Genomic DNA, 15,113 nt, shown 5'->3' with positions numbered 1-15,113 from the left:
GATGCCAGGGTTTTCGTGTCTGGAGAGTATATGCAGCCCCTCCTTGATGACTAAGGTTGAAAACGTTGGTAGCTTGATGCATTCTTGATAATTATAAACGGTTACAAAACAACACAATTTGCCTGCATTAACAAAGTGACAAGAGAAGAGTCGATTTGAGCTTTCCAGGTTATTGTTCTTTGTTTGAAGTTTGATGTTTGGTTCGACTATTTATTCACTGACAGTATTGAGATCTTTAAAGGGCAGAGTCTACACAAATGGTAACATCAAAAAATGGCAAAAACAAAAACAAAAAAAAAACAGGTGTATGAATGTTCGCTGGTTGGGTTTATAAGTATCCCAGTTTACCTCAAAGACTGAGCAATATCTTTATTTGGGCTAAAATGAAAATAAGTTGTTCTTCATTCCGCAGTAACTTGAGTTAGCTGAGTGACAAGGGCTGATGAAGGCTTGGTTGCGCTTTGCTGTAAGGAATTCCAACAACTTCAGGAACTTTTTTCGTCTCTGGCTATGCTCCATAAGGTCCATAAGTTAGTTATTCTGATCACGTACTGGCTTCGGTAATTTTCATTAACCCTCTTGAACTGAGCACCTTTTGGTACGCAGATCATTAATCCCTGTTAATCATAGCACACCCCGTTGTGGGGTATAAAGTCATTAAACTGCGCTAGTTTGGCCTTCATTTTGCTTTCGAAACGCTCCATTTCTGAGGTCAAATTCTAAATGTGACTGTGATTTTCGGATTTACCCACGTTTTAACGCCAGTCCATTGCACCATTCTCGCTACAGCTATTTGATATGATATGTAGTGTTCTTAAAAATGAAACACTGATATTTGATTACACATCCTCGAGTTCTGAGCGCATATTTAATCTAGCTTTCGATTGTTGAATTACAGGATGTAGAATTACCGTGCAAGTGTGCGGTTTGGTTGCGTAAAATAATTTTTCTTTATTTATTTACATTCGTCCCGTGTTTAGTCTGTCAGTAACAATTAAGTGATTACCTGGCTTTCTTTGTATGTCCTTTATTGAACATTCTCCACCATTCGTTTTAATTTGTCTGCTGTTCTTGTTTTATCTAAGACGCAGTCTAACTAGCAGTCTGAAAGGTTATTTTAGGAGATTAATAATCTGATAAATCATTGTAATTTCTGGCATTATATTTGTCGGTTTCGAATCAAAGCAAAAGCACAATTTTTAATTATGGCCCCATTAAGTTTATTTTTAAGTTCTTCCTCCAGTAAGACTCGAGTGTGCTTTCCCCAATTTTTACGCCAAACTGTGTCAGAAATGATTTCTAAATGTTTACGCTAGACATTACACAACACCGATATCAGGAAGCCTTTAATCCGAAGTTGCGGTTAATAAATAGGGCACTTGAAGTGAATCAGGCGTTACAAACATTCAGTTGTTACGGACGATCGAATATCAACTCGTGCCCATGTTCGATATACAAAATTCTAATTACATTTCTCTTCTCTTCTCGATAGAACAGCCTGTTTTACGGGCTTATATGCTATGTTGTGAGCTACTGACTTGAGTTCTTTATACGTATACGCCTAAAAATATTTCAGACTCAATGTTTCAGTATTTGAGATCCGTCAAGAGCGTTTCCGCCTTAAACTGGCTCCCAATGCCCGGACCCTCCTCTCACATACTCAACTTTTAGCAACTTGGTTTCGTGATTGGGAACGTATCAGCTGTTCTAAATGTTGTGTTTTGAATAAAATAGCCCACAGCGCTGAGGCTTTATTTGTTGTTTGTTTGTTTTCCTTCATAGTATGAAGTCTCTTATGGGAATTACCAAACAAAAGAATCTCAGACCCAAACTTCTATATTTGTTTTGCTTTGTTTTGTTTTGTTTTTTTTCCTTCATAGTATGAAGTCTCTTATGGGAATCACCGAACGAATCTCAGAAAAGAATCTCAGAAAATTTGCAAGTTTGGAGCAAGTCTAACATAGAGGAATGCGTGACCTATCTAGGGTCACGCATTGGTGAGACTAAAGCAGAAATTGTTTTAGGATTTTTAAAGTTCGTGACTTCCTTTTTTTATCACTTCTGTTTGATTATACTGTTGTAAAAAATAATTATTGTATTCCTTTAATGAAACCCAGGAGGGTAGCCCGTATCAGGGGAACCGAGGCACTTGCCTGGGTTTCTTTATTTCAGCTCTATACATTGAATAATCAAATGAATATAAAAAAAGGTGTTTGTTTCCTGATTTTGCTTTGGTAAGAATTTTTGTCTGACTACAGCCCTGAAACCGAAATACACCCAAGGAGAATAATTTGTTGTTCGACTGTAAATCTATACGTTAGACAACGGGGTGGAAAGCAAAAGAGGAAATTTGCCCGGTATTTGATGTGACACGAAAATTTAATTTATGCTTGCCCTCGGTCATGTGACACGCTCTCAGAAGTAGAAATGTCTGCCCTTTTATCCCTGGAACCCTTTTCCTTATTCTTTTTGTTGTTCCTGAAGATGTGCAATCGAGCAACAAATGCAAAACAGTCGCTTTTTAGGAAGTTTCTGTCTTTGAAGTACAATGGGTCAGACATTAAATTATTGAGGGACCAATCAGATCGAGTCAATTTACTCTTTAATGCGTGCGTGATCATTCGCACGTAAACACATGCGTGCCCTGCGTTCAGCGCTCGTTTTATTTCCACCGCCGGCGCGATGCGGAGTTGAACAAAATCATCTAGCGACGGGAGCGGTGGAAATGAGCAACGGAATTGATTGTGATAGCAGCGAAAGTCGCTGTGTCAACATGGTCGATTGGCCCCATCTGAGAAGAGTGAATTCGGTGTTCCCTCCGTTTTCAGAAGACGATGAATTGGATGGCAATGATGGTGAAAACGGCTGCCATTCTATTCTTCGCAAGCATCACTCGCTTCCTGCACCGAGGAAAAAATCCGTGCAGTTTGCGGATGGCTGCGGGAAGCCGCTTGTTTCTGTTTACAGTGATGATGAATATAACATACACGTGGCATTACAAATGACCAAAAGGGAGCTCCAGCGAGCGAAGAAGACATTACATGTATGTTTCGCACAACCGGTTGCTTCGGAAGACTTCAGAGACAAACTAGAGATTCAGACTGTGTGTCTGGAAAACGCTGTGGCTTCGCAAAACTCTATCTGGGGAACGATAAAGGTTAAAAACATTTGCTTTCATAAAAGCGTCTGTGTGAGGTACACATTAGATGCCTGGATTTCATCTTGTGATTTGCAAGCGGTTTATGTGCCTGAATCAAACGATGGTGCAACGGACAGATTTTCGTTTGCGCTAACACTTCCAGAATATTTTCTCGCTTCCGGAGGAGTATTGGAGTTTGCAGTTCGCTTTCGGGGTGAAGGTATGGAGTTTTGGGACAATAACAGCAGTCAGAACTATCGCATCGAGTGTCGAGAGGCTCCTGCTTCGAACGGTGGTTTCAATCGAATGGCAAACCTTTTTAACTGTACACGGTAAACAGGTCGAAGCGAACATCGGTATTCTGTTCCAGGACAAAAGTGGAAAGGACAATGGCACATCCATTGTGGGCCTGAAAGTAACACATGCATGGCCTTTTGTAGTAGGTTTTATTTCTCCACTTCGCCATCAACAGGAAAAAGATATAGAAAAAACCAAAGCCATAACACTAGAAAGAACAGTGTAAATTTTTGGGGTCCAATCTTGAAACTGAAAGATATTATGATAATGTGTTCTTATGCAAACCCATCAAGCGAGATAAACATGTCACAAGTCTCATATTGCGTGAGTTAGAGCTCGTCCCTGTGCTCTGTGTTGTGGGTTTATTGTAAGATCATAATATCTGTTTTAAAACATGACATCTGCAAGTGATCGCATATTTTTTAACCTTTTAAGCTTTTAAATTTCATCTATCAAATGGCTGTGGGATCAGCATTCCAAGGAACATTACCACTTGTTCGACTTGCCATGTTTTATAACTGGCTATAAGAAACATACAAATAATAAGGATTAAGAGTTCTAAAAAGGTTAATAGCAACATGCATTTTGGGGATTAGCCACCACAGGACTGTAACATTTAGGGTTTATTCAAAAAATATGTTTTTATTCTGCATTTTTCAGCACTTCTATGCATCATTGAGTGTTACAGATGTAGATAGAAAGAAAATGTGTCTTAATCTATATTATGTATGATGATCCTTGAGCAAAGTTTTAATCAGCAAACTTGTCTACCCACATGGCTAAATTTCTCAACTTTGCTGATAAAGCAACAAAAAATTGCTGATGAGTCATTGAAAGTTTACAGAGATGTTATGGCAAGTTTGATGACAAATACACATGTACTGTACATGTGAAGCATAAACCAAGTAATGCCACAGATACTGAGTGGTCTGCGTGTCAGTATGAGGGCATTACAGCAGGGTGACACATGGTCAACAGCCCTTATTTACTTTGTTACTGCACCTATTGCACCGTTTTAACACGTACATACCACATTTTGACACACCATAATGATGTTATGAGTGACAGGTTCAACCAAAATGCATCTCCTCCTCTCTCCTAGTGCTGGCAAGTGTATAACATGAGCTTTTCCGAACAGTAATTTGTAGTTAACAAGTATTAGTAGTACCTACTTACTGATTATTGTTTAAGGGCTCCTTAGATCAGATTTGCCTTGGATGAGGAAAGTTGTTTTAGGGTTTAGCATTGTGCTTACTGTAAATACAGCGCTGCATAGTAGGTATTACAGTCAAATTAAGAGTAAGTTTTAGCTTCAGCTTGGTTTGGATTCTTTGCTTGACATTTCAAAACATTGCTTAAAAAATGTATGGCTGATGAACTCACTCAACCACAACGTAATTACCATAAACCCTGGTGGATAAGCCGTACTTGTAGACAAGCTGCACCCTGAGTTTGGGAACGCAAATTTTGGAAAAAAGGATTTTTAAAAGATATCAAAATAAATCAGAAGTGGAGTCTTAAGAAAGATGTGTTACATGTATAAGCTTACATATTTCGTTGATTCATGGAATGTAAACCCATGTAAGCCACCAAACTTACAATTTACACAATGATCAATGCGTACTCTGGTATAGTGTGATGAAGTTCTTTTTAGTTTGCCATACAGACTTAGTTTCAATGGAAAGCATTAATTTATGCAAATTTATGTCACGCTGTCCAGATGTTCTCCCAGACATTGGCCACATCCTAAATTTGTTGAGAAAATATTGAGTAATTAGGTGCAGCTTATCTGCCGGCATTTATGGTACATTGAAAAAGAACTGTTGGCTAGACAAGAGCATAGTCGTTTGACTAGACTTCAAACCATGTCTCTATTTTAATCATCATGCACCAGATTTACATTGCTCTTGCATGAATTTTTCTTTATCATTGAACAGACTGTTCTACACTGTCAATGATGGTTTAGAAACGGAGAAACTTGTCTTAGACCATCATTGTTTTGATGGTTGAATGAGAAGCATTGATACTTTGAACTTCTAAAATTTAAAGCGAACAATCTGAACCTATTTGGATTAAACACCTTATTGGTATTATTCAATTGAAGCACTTCAGCTCTTTCTACTAATTGTCACTTTCCATGTTTCATGGTTAAAGTCAAAACCAGTCAAGTATAATTCCTCTCAATAACATATAATGTAATGAATATGTTAACAAATTTGGCTTCAATCTGCATTGCAATATTGTTGATTACACTGTATGAATGGAGTCATTCAATATTGATTTAAATGATACCTAAGAACTTACTCCAAATTTGCACTGCTAAGCTCTTCTAAAAAGTATATGCAGTATTGTTGTTTTGACTTTCACACTATTTTTATTACAAAAATAGATGTGAGGCATGTTTTTCAACTGAGTTCAAGGGGGTCAAAATGATAAATAGAGAACAGAAACTTGGCAAAAAACTGTTCTTGACCTTTTAAAATCCCTAAACATTCTCACATGGCTGTTGAAAACAGACATTATCCTAATCAACATTTAAATTTTAAGTTTAATTGCACAATGAAAACTTCACCTTGGAATGGAATTAGAATAGTGTTAAATAAAGAACGAAAATCAAAATATGTTTATTAAATTATTTTTTATGTGGTTATAATTTTGGAGTTACTCTTGGCTGGTTTTGACCGTAAATCATGTTTGATGTTGGACAATAACATTTTATCACATGTGGATTATCCACCTTCTTAGTGGTTTTTAGGGCTGAGAGACATGGACTTTAGCTAGAAGTTTAACTGAGCCCAGCTGGTTATGGAGGGGCACTTATGGGAGATGTGTATTTAATTGAGGAAATATATGGTTGTACAGTTATGAGTATAATGCAATGGAAATCAACAATAGTCAAAATTTTGCATTATTTTATAATGGCAACTGGACATGCAAAATATGAAAAGATATACAGTAACATGGTATCACAGTGATTTTATTTGGTGTTTTTCAGTGACAAAAACACAAAAATTAAAATTAAAAAATTAAAAGAAAATAACATTGTTATTTGTTCCAGTTTCTTGAGTGTATAATCCTGGATGACTGGCTTGAAAACACTGAGTATAACTTGCAAATCATTTGGTTTTAATTACTTGATCCCCTGATTCACATGCGACAATGTTTCTCCGCTTTTTGTTTTTGACTTGTCCTTCATATTTACCCCTAGCTTTCTGATTAGCTCTGTTAATCCAAGCACTTGATAATTATTATTTGCTGGTGGTGCAGGTTGCAATGCATTGCTTCTCCTGAAAGTTGATTGGTTTCTTTTTCTTTTGTGATTCCTGCCTTCAAATATTTTCTTAATAGGGATAGTAAGGGCTTCACCTTTCCTTCTGTGTGAAATAGAAATTATGAGCCCTGCTGAACTGAAACAGTGTAGCATCACATCAAGCAAGCATAATTTAGTAAAACCCACTCTTAATTATTACAGGCACATTGTTGCACTTAAATACATATCCTGTGAACACACACATAATTTGAAAGCAGACAAATCTGCCGGTATGCTCAGTCCACTCTGTATGAAGTCCTTGAAGTATATTTTAAGCATATTTATTATAATAATCTGAAAATTAACATACAGTGTACGATCCTCAAGGGAGAGAGGTTCTCTACAGACAAATGCTGAAGGTTATGTAAGTAGCTTTCACTTTTGTGCTGTAAATAAACTATTATCACCTTTATTAACCAATGAGTCTATTTTTTCCTCCTGATTTGGATGCCACAGTAAACACGCCATCTAGTAGTCATCTAGAGGGAAGGAAAGGACCGGAAGTGGAACTCATGCGGACACTTCTGCTAAGGTGAATCTTCCATCAACAAAAATTGACATTTTCTTCTCAGATAATTGTTCTCGATCCCGTAAAAGGAAATGGTCCGACATTTCATAGACGTCTGAGAGAAACAGATTTGATAACTCGATAACAAAAAGTTAAATCAATATTCCGTTGACTTCTACACTCAAAAGATATATTTAGAACTTCCAGTTTTTCTTTGCTCGGTCAAATGAGAGTACAACTTATCTTCTCTGCACAGTGAATGTGAATTCTGGACAGTATCGCTTTGTGGTTTTGTGGTTTCTTGGGTTGTTGACGTAAGTGATGGACAGTCTTGACGGGATCCCTCATAAACATGCAAATGACGTCACGCTTTCTGAAAGAGATTCGATTCAGTCATACATGCACTAAGTCACGGACACTGCGGAGGAAGAATGTAAATATGCTAGCGTACAGGAGCGGCAGTCAAAAGCCGCCATGACATAATGTAACGATCAACGGGTTGTTCACGCTTAAACTAGTCCTGGATTCCAATAATAACGTTTGCTTTCCTTGTTTGGGGGGAAATGTATCAGTGAAGGTAATGAAAGAACAACAGGAGAATACGGCGAACTCGCCGCTACACTCGCCAACGAGTTTGGATTCGAAACGGCGAGTTCACTTTGCAGACTTTGACGGCCAGGATTTGGTGTCAGTGAAAATGATCACGCCGGCAAACAGCGAGGAGGACCTATCGCTTGATAAAAAGTTGGATATTTTAAGCCATATTTCAACGCCGATTCACCTAAAACGAATGAGTTGTTGCTTCACCCAACCTGCGTCCGAAGAAAAGTTTATTGATCGCGTGATTGAGCGAAATGTGTGTCTGGAGAACGTTGTTTTCTGTGGCTTTGCGATGGTTGGGACTGTAAAAGTAAAAAACATTGCCTTCGCTAAAGAAGTAACAGCGAGATATACGGTGGACGGATGGCACAGCTATCGTGATGTGTGGGCAGACTATGTGCCGAAATCATCGGATGGTCAAACCGACAGATTTCAGTTCAGAATTTCGATTCCTCAAGACTTGGATGTTGGGGGAAAGCTTGAGTTCGCCATTCGATATTGTACGGCAGGAAAAGAATACTGGGACAACAATTTTAAGCGAAATTATTGTGCGGAATGTTTTCTTCACACCATCGTCGATAAATAATTTGCCTGACCTTGCTGTGCATATATTAACTGAGTAGTCCACGTCGAGTTCTCCTTGTTGTCATTTTGAGCAACAAACCGTTCAGAGCTATAGGAAGGATTTTGTGTTTGCAAGCAAAGTAGCTAGAGTCTACAACTCCAAATATTATTTGTGCAAAGAGTTGTCAGGTACATATCTACCATAATTTCAGGTCAACATAATTCACCTCTGAAATTAGTCTGTTACCAAGAATACACTTGTTGTATTTCCGTATTCGTTGTCTCAAGACGTTTCTGAAGAGAGAGGGAAATTGGCTGTTTCTCTCCGCAAAGTATATAAAGGACGATATTTCCTTAAAATAACTACATTATTTTACGGTATTCACGAACTTTTGAGTTAGTGTTTAATTTATGCTAAAAGCGAACACAAAATCATATTCCCTTAAAGATATCAATCAGTTATTTATATGAAATGTAAATTTATATGTTAGAGAATATTTTTCGAAATTCGTGGTATTAAACATTTAGTTGAAACAAAGAAGATAAGACATATTCTAACAGTACAATTCAACGAACTCGGAAATCGCCTTTGTTGTACAGATTAGAAATTTAGAATTGAAAATTAAATAAATATGGACATCACAATCAGTGTCAAAAACTGTCAAATCTTGAAGAATACACGTGTTCAAATCGTGGCACTCAAAAACAGTTTAACAAATAAAGAAGCCTCGACTGTGCTCTGTTCTGTTGTAAAGCACGCAGGAAGCGGTAGAGCACGAAAGAAGTGTAGGGGAAAACACGAGACGTAGTCGAGTGTTTTTCCCTACTTCTTGAGTGCTCTACCGCTTCCTTGGATAATAACTGATGCTTCCTTCAGGCGAGAAGACATCTCTTTCTACTAAGGGGAGGGGGGACTGTCCTCGCTTGTAATTTCAATTATAATAACATGATAAAGAAACTCAATGTATAAAACTGCTTCGCAGTGCTAGTAAGTTGCATATAGTATGATTAGTCACCTAATGGTGTCCAAACAGCCAACCACTTGGATGCGTTATCCTGAATTTCATGATTCCATAAAACCATTAAAAACGAATTAAAACCAAAAACAGTGGTAAAAAGTCTTAACAGTTTAGAAGCAACTCCATGAAAGTTTTAAAAATTTTGTTAATTTAACTAAGAAAATTAAGTAAGAAGCCTCCAAATTTGGATGGACAGACAGTCGCCATGGAAACATCGAGTAAATGCTTGAATTTTGAGAGTTCTGGAAGTATATATCTTATACTTAGTTTCATACCTGTGCAACTTATAATTCTGCTGCCACGCAAGTTGCTAGAGAAATTTTCCAGGGAAACCCTGAAATAAAACATGTTTTTGTTGCCTAGGACTAGAGTTAAGATGTCGATTGTATCAACTAGTAACGACCGTTTCGTGCATGATTTACTGCATAAGTGATGTTGTACTGTTTACCTTCCAATTTTACGGCTTCAGTCGGAATCATATTTTATTGAATTTCAGGACATCAGATTGTCGCGAAACATTCTGTTTTGTGGTTAAAACAACGTCATTTCAACCAATTATTTAAGGGGGAAGTCACCAGTCAGAGGCGGGATTCACCATCCTCGCGATCGCCCGTACCGCGCCCCTCACGTGAGAAGTCTCCCTTCATGTAATATAATGTATTTAGTCTGCGAACAGGCACGATTTCCGGCGCAGGTAAGATATACGTATAATATTCAAGTAGATTTACATTTGAAATGACAGTGAAATTACATGTATGTAAATTCATTAGTTGGTATTGATGTTCTTATGTCAAGACTGAAAGTGATGGGTCAACACAACTAAGCTTTACTTTGCTACAGATACCTTCTTCACGTTCGACGTTTTAGTGGTGCAAACCACCAAAATTTTACGAGCAAGGGTTTTTAGAATATATATGGAACTTCAGTTTGGTAACTGATGACTTCTGAGAAAAGAATAATACCGAACAGCACGCATTGTTCACCAACCAGGCAACTTGATTAGTGTTTCAGTGTAGACAGTGGTGGTCCAATACAGTTTTAAGGCGGAAAGTTTCGCGCGAGAAAAAAATGTCAATAAAAAATAAACTTGAAAAACAAGGCCTGAAGGCTGTCAGTTTTCTCATCGGCACTCTTTTGATATTACCTTTGATGTTTCCATTAAGAGAGACATCTTCTTCCGGTCAACGACGAAAATAACAGCTAATGCTCACGATGGTGTTGCGTCCCAAATCAAACCCTACAACATTCAGATCATTGATTCAATTCCGCTAGATGTCCAACAGTGTCACGCCTGAGTATATTTCAAAGAGTGGTGAACTTGAACTTTAAGCTAGAAAAGGCTTCTAAAAATATTTTGTTCGAGATATTTCACGGTCAGCGCGCGACGCTTGCTCACGCACGATTCAAGGTGTGACGTCACATATTGTCGCTGTTTGAAACTGAATTAAAATTTGCATATATGGACATTGCTTTTTTTCATATAATTTAACTTTTTCTCCACGAAAGTTAACGAATTGTTAGATGCGACTGCTTCGACTATAGCGGGTGTTCACATGAAAGGAAATTAGGTGGAAGCATCGAAGTTCCATTACATTCCTTTCCCGCAGTTGTTTCCATCTCCATGACTTATGACACGTTTTTTTTTACTGACGTCACTGTTGACCTCCAAACCATGGTTATAAAACCCGATTCATTTCTCGCACGTGCCGCAAAGTGTGCCAATGCCTGTCCGGAGAACATTTGCTTTCCATGATCTGGGGAATGTTGTCTCAATTGTTTTAAAAGTGAAAGGAAAGCTTTGGGATAACCGTAAGTAACAATTTTTCAATTTTCTTTTAAAAATCTCGTATTATTGTGACTTTACTGAGCTCTGCTCAAAACTACTTCGGCGAGCTCCCTGGATAAACATTGCTCTGGTTGTCAATTCTTGTTTCGCTCTGGCTGGTTAAAATTATATAGAAGCAATGAAAAACAACTGGTTCCCACTTTAAAAAAAAACATCAATTTCTTTTTATGGAGTGTGCTAGCAAGAATATAAGTCGTTTATGGTGGAAAATTTCGTTCCACCTTCAATCTTAGGTTCCGAAGCTGACGTCATCTGTCGGAATTCGCCCGAACAACAGCATCACCTATTAGAGAACTAATCGTCCGAGAGTTGCACAGCAATGAAGGCGGACGGACAAGGCTCTGGGCTACCCAGTCCAACCTCCGCGACGAAAAAAGTTTGCTTTGCGGACCTGGTTGGACTCAAGCTTGAATTCGTTAAAATCATTACTCCATGTAGCAGCGATGACAACCTATGCTCCGCGATCGGTGCGAGGAAAAGTCATTGTGATATCAACGAAAATTTGCCAAGGAGACGGATAAAATGTCTGTTCCCGTGCTTCGTTCGACCTGCAGAACAAACAGACAATTTTATGAAGCGAGTTTACAGCCAGAATGTCTGCTTGGAGAACATTGCGTGCGAAAACTTTGTTGTCACTGGGCTTATTCGAGTGACAAATTTATCTTTCATTAAAGAGGTTACGGTGAGATTCACATTCAACGGCTGGGCAACGTATCGGGACATTTGGGCTGATTATATGTCCTCTTGTACGGATGGAAAAACAGACAAGTTTAGCTTTCGTGTCACTGTACCTCATGACTTTGAAGTAAATCGACACATGGAGTTTGCAATTTGTTATCGCGCCTCCGACCAAGAATTTTGGGACAATAATGACAGAAAAAATTATCATATTCAGTGTTTAGAAGTCTTTCCTGAACAATTATAGAAACATCGTTACAGAAACAGAACAAACTGAACTGAGGAAAGATGGTAATCTTCGTGCGAGCGAATTTGACCAAACCTCGATGAGTACAAATATATTGAAATGATTGTGAAATTTAAAATTTCACTATTAACTGTTTTCTTTGCCTTGCATTTACACGAAACCGTAAAAAGGAATGCCAATATCAAGAGAAAATGGAGCAGCCCAGATATAACGAATTTGTCATGATGCCAAACGTCTGTGGGTTGATGTTTTCGCTTTGCGGAGTTACGTGACAAGTCAGTCTATGCGTTTTAAAATAACTGAAGAGAGCGCGGACAATTTGGTGGCTTTTTTACATTTTTTCCCCTGAGGTTCGTCATCTTGGACCGGGTTCCACTATAATTAGTAGAACATGCTTCGTTGAACACAAGGCAATTGAAAACAACATCTAGGAGAAAAATTTGGTGCAACTATCCTCAACACCGACCTTCCGTGTGGAATTGTAAACGAACAACTTAGCTATTATGTAACATCTGTTGCCTCGCTAAAACATTTTCTTAATGTTTTTGTTTAGCAGAAAAAAACTGCTGGCTGGAAAAAAATTATCCCGGGGGTTTGATCTTCTCAGTTTTTTAAACGAGTATTAAAACCAAACCATAGGTCCTACAGTATGTCGATGACAAGAAATAGAGACTAAAAACGTTGGTCAGGCAAGACAATGTACTCAAGGATTATAATCACAGATCCGACTCAGAAAACAACTTATGGAAATGCATGTAAATTGTAATCGATGAATTATGTCATTTGGTTTTCTTAAATTTAATTAGTTGGAGCCAAATACTGTGATACTTGGCCTTGCAGACCGAACAGGAAAAACTGCATAGGCTTGGATAAATAGCCAGTTAATATCTTTTTAGAGTTAAAATAAAATTCCAACTCATTAGCCACTTTTGATTACACTTTATTATGCTCCATGAGTCATAAATGTAGAAAACAGGAATATTTGTTATACCGTGAAATTAAGCGTAGAACAGCAAAGATCCGGCAGCCAATATAATTAATGCAACGTAAAAATTTCTCGCGGTACAAGTGGAATTAGTAGAGAGCTTAAGCATTGATGACGGAGACCCCAGGGACAACGCCTGGTAAAAAAAATGAATTTAATTTTACCTTCGAATTTCGCAATTGTCTAGATCTGTTCAGCGTGCCTAGTGGTCTCAGAACAAGCTCAAGCTAAATATGTAACGCCAGCATTCAATTCCAAATAAGACGACAAAAAGTTCGCCACCATCCTTTGCGTTCTCCAAAATACGCAGAACTTAGTCATTTCACGTTATTGTTTTCCAGAGGAAAGGTACAAAGGTTGCTAACGCACGTGCACAGCCATTGCCGTACTCATTAAGCCTATTGTTTGGTGCCGTTACCGTTGTGGTTTGCTTTCTCTATTATATCGATCGTTCCACGTGGTTTCGTCACGAACGACCATGAAGCGACCAAGCCTTTGATAGCCGAGTCAAAACCGTGTGAGATAGTATCCCTTCCGAAGTGCAATCGACGTCCAATTTTTTCGCAAGAAAGCAATCAATTCGAAATATGAAAAAATTGTCCTTAGACTCATGAAAACGGTGTCGGAATACGTGCGGCAATTGAAACAAAATGAATACACAATAAATACAGTACTAGCAATGTCAACTGACGACTTGTCAGTAAAGGTACAAGAAAAACAAACATGAACCTTCAAATGTGACGAGGGAAAACTAGCAACTTCCCAGAATAACGGCAGCAATGGAGAGACAAGTGATCGCATGCAGAACTACATCAGAAAACAAAGTACTGTCAAGAAAACGATGACGTCTCATCGTACACTCTAAAGAACATTTTATTACTGGCTGTAGGCTGATACCACATGCGAAACTATGGTAGGGTCAATTTAACAAAGAAATTCGAAAGCTGTATTAAAGTCAGCTGAGAATGAACGTACTGCTATATCTTTACTTCTGTGCTCTACTGAAGAGATTTTCAGTATCTACACTGATCTGACTCAGTCTCTTCAAATAGCGATCTTACATGTTGTCTCTGGATTATTAGCAGACCCGAGAAGACTGATATAGGAGAATAGGAATACATTGTTGCTATGAACCATCATATTCACACAACTTATATTAAGAAGCATTGAAAGAAATTGCAGCAATCGCAAAAAGGAACTGACATCTTGAATTTATATTGAGCGAGGCTAAATCAAAACGAACATCTCTGAACTCTCAGCTCTTATCAAAGTATCTGGAACAAGTTTAAGTAAGAAATCTTCAGCCAGTTTTTATATTGACACTCACATGTTATCAAAGATGAGAGTCGATTACACCAACAAAACAACCCAAAAAGATTATCTTTTTTTTTTTCAGTCCAAAAATTTCCTACAGTGTTACCGTAATCCTCTGATTTTTATAGTCTGTTTCCCAATAAATTCGCACAAAATCGATCAATCAGTTGCAACTCCTGTCAGTTAATTTTATACAAGGATGTTTCCGTGCATATAAACATTTATACTTTTGATGAGGCGATATGAACTCAGAGACCTTCCAGCAAGGTTTCAAATCCCTTGTTTAACGTTTTTGGAAACCGTTGAAACCGATTGCTGGCATTGTCTGTCGAACAGGGTTTAAATTTTTCTTTACTTGTTCACCTGCTCCACAGCCCTAGGTGCATACGGAGAACCTTAGAACTGAATAGAGCGGCCTGTATTAAATTGACAATTACTGTCTGTAAGTCACTGAATCTGTTCAATTGTACGAGGAAGCTGAAGACATAGTAACTCAAAGGTAACTCGGAACGCGCTCATATTAATCGACGAAGGGTCCAGATATATTAATCAGGTCAATAGCTGAGTTGTAGCCGTTTATGTGGTGTTGCATTCGTAATCCCTGAA

The 15,113-nt window shown here is 38.1% G+C and overlaps 3 protein-coding genes across 3 annotated transcripts; all 3 read left to right on the top strand.

Moving 5' to 3' along the window:
• Positions 1-1,971: 1,971 nt before the first annotated feature.
• LOC145466378 (protein phosphatase 1 regulatory subunit 3B-like) lies at positions 1,972-6,083 on the top strand. Its single transcript, XM_081450097.1, has one exon. The coding sequence runs from the start codon at positions 2,636-2,638 to the stop codon at positions 3,473-3,475; it is 840 nt and encodes a 279-aa protein (XP_081306223.1). The 5' UTR covers positions 1,972-2,635; the 3' UTR covers positions 3,476-6,083.
• A 944-nt stretch (positions 6,084-7,027) lies between these two features.
• LOC145466385 (protein phosphatase 1 regulatory subunit 3C-like) lies at positions 7,028-9,063 on the top strand. The gene has a single exon (XM_081450105.1). It carries the CDS (start codon positions 7,835-7,837, stop codon positions 8,438-8,440), a length of 606 nt encoding a protein of 201 aa, XP_081306231.1. The 5' UTR covers positions 7,028-7,834; the 3' UTR covers positions 8,441-9,063.
• Positions 9,064-10,867: 1,804 nt separating this feature from the next.
• On the top strand, positions 10,868-12,214 carry LOC145466045 (protein phosphatase 1 regulatory subunit 3C-like). The gene is made up of 2 exons (XM_081449824.1): positions 10,868-11,246; positions 11,517-12,214. Exon 2 carries the CDS (start codon positions 11,603-11,605, stop codon positions 12,206-12,208), a length of 606 nt encoding a protein of 201 aa, XP_081305950.1. The 5' UTR covers positions 10,868-11,246; positions 11,517-11,602; the 3' UTR covers positions 12,209-12,214.
• Positions 12,215-15,113: the final 2,899 nt, after the last annotated feature.

Source organism: Orbicella franksi, chromosome 13 (assembly GCF_964199315.1).
Source record: "Orbicella franksi chromosome 13, jaOrbFran1.1, whole genome shotgun sequence".
NCBI lineage: Eukaryota > Metazoa > Cnidaria > Anthozoa > Scleractinia > Merulinidae > Orbicella > Orbicella franksi.
Note: the sequence above shows the minus strand (reverse complement) of the source record. Positions and strands in the feature narration are given on the sequence as shown.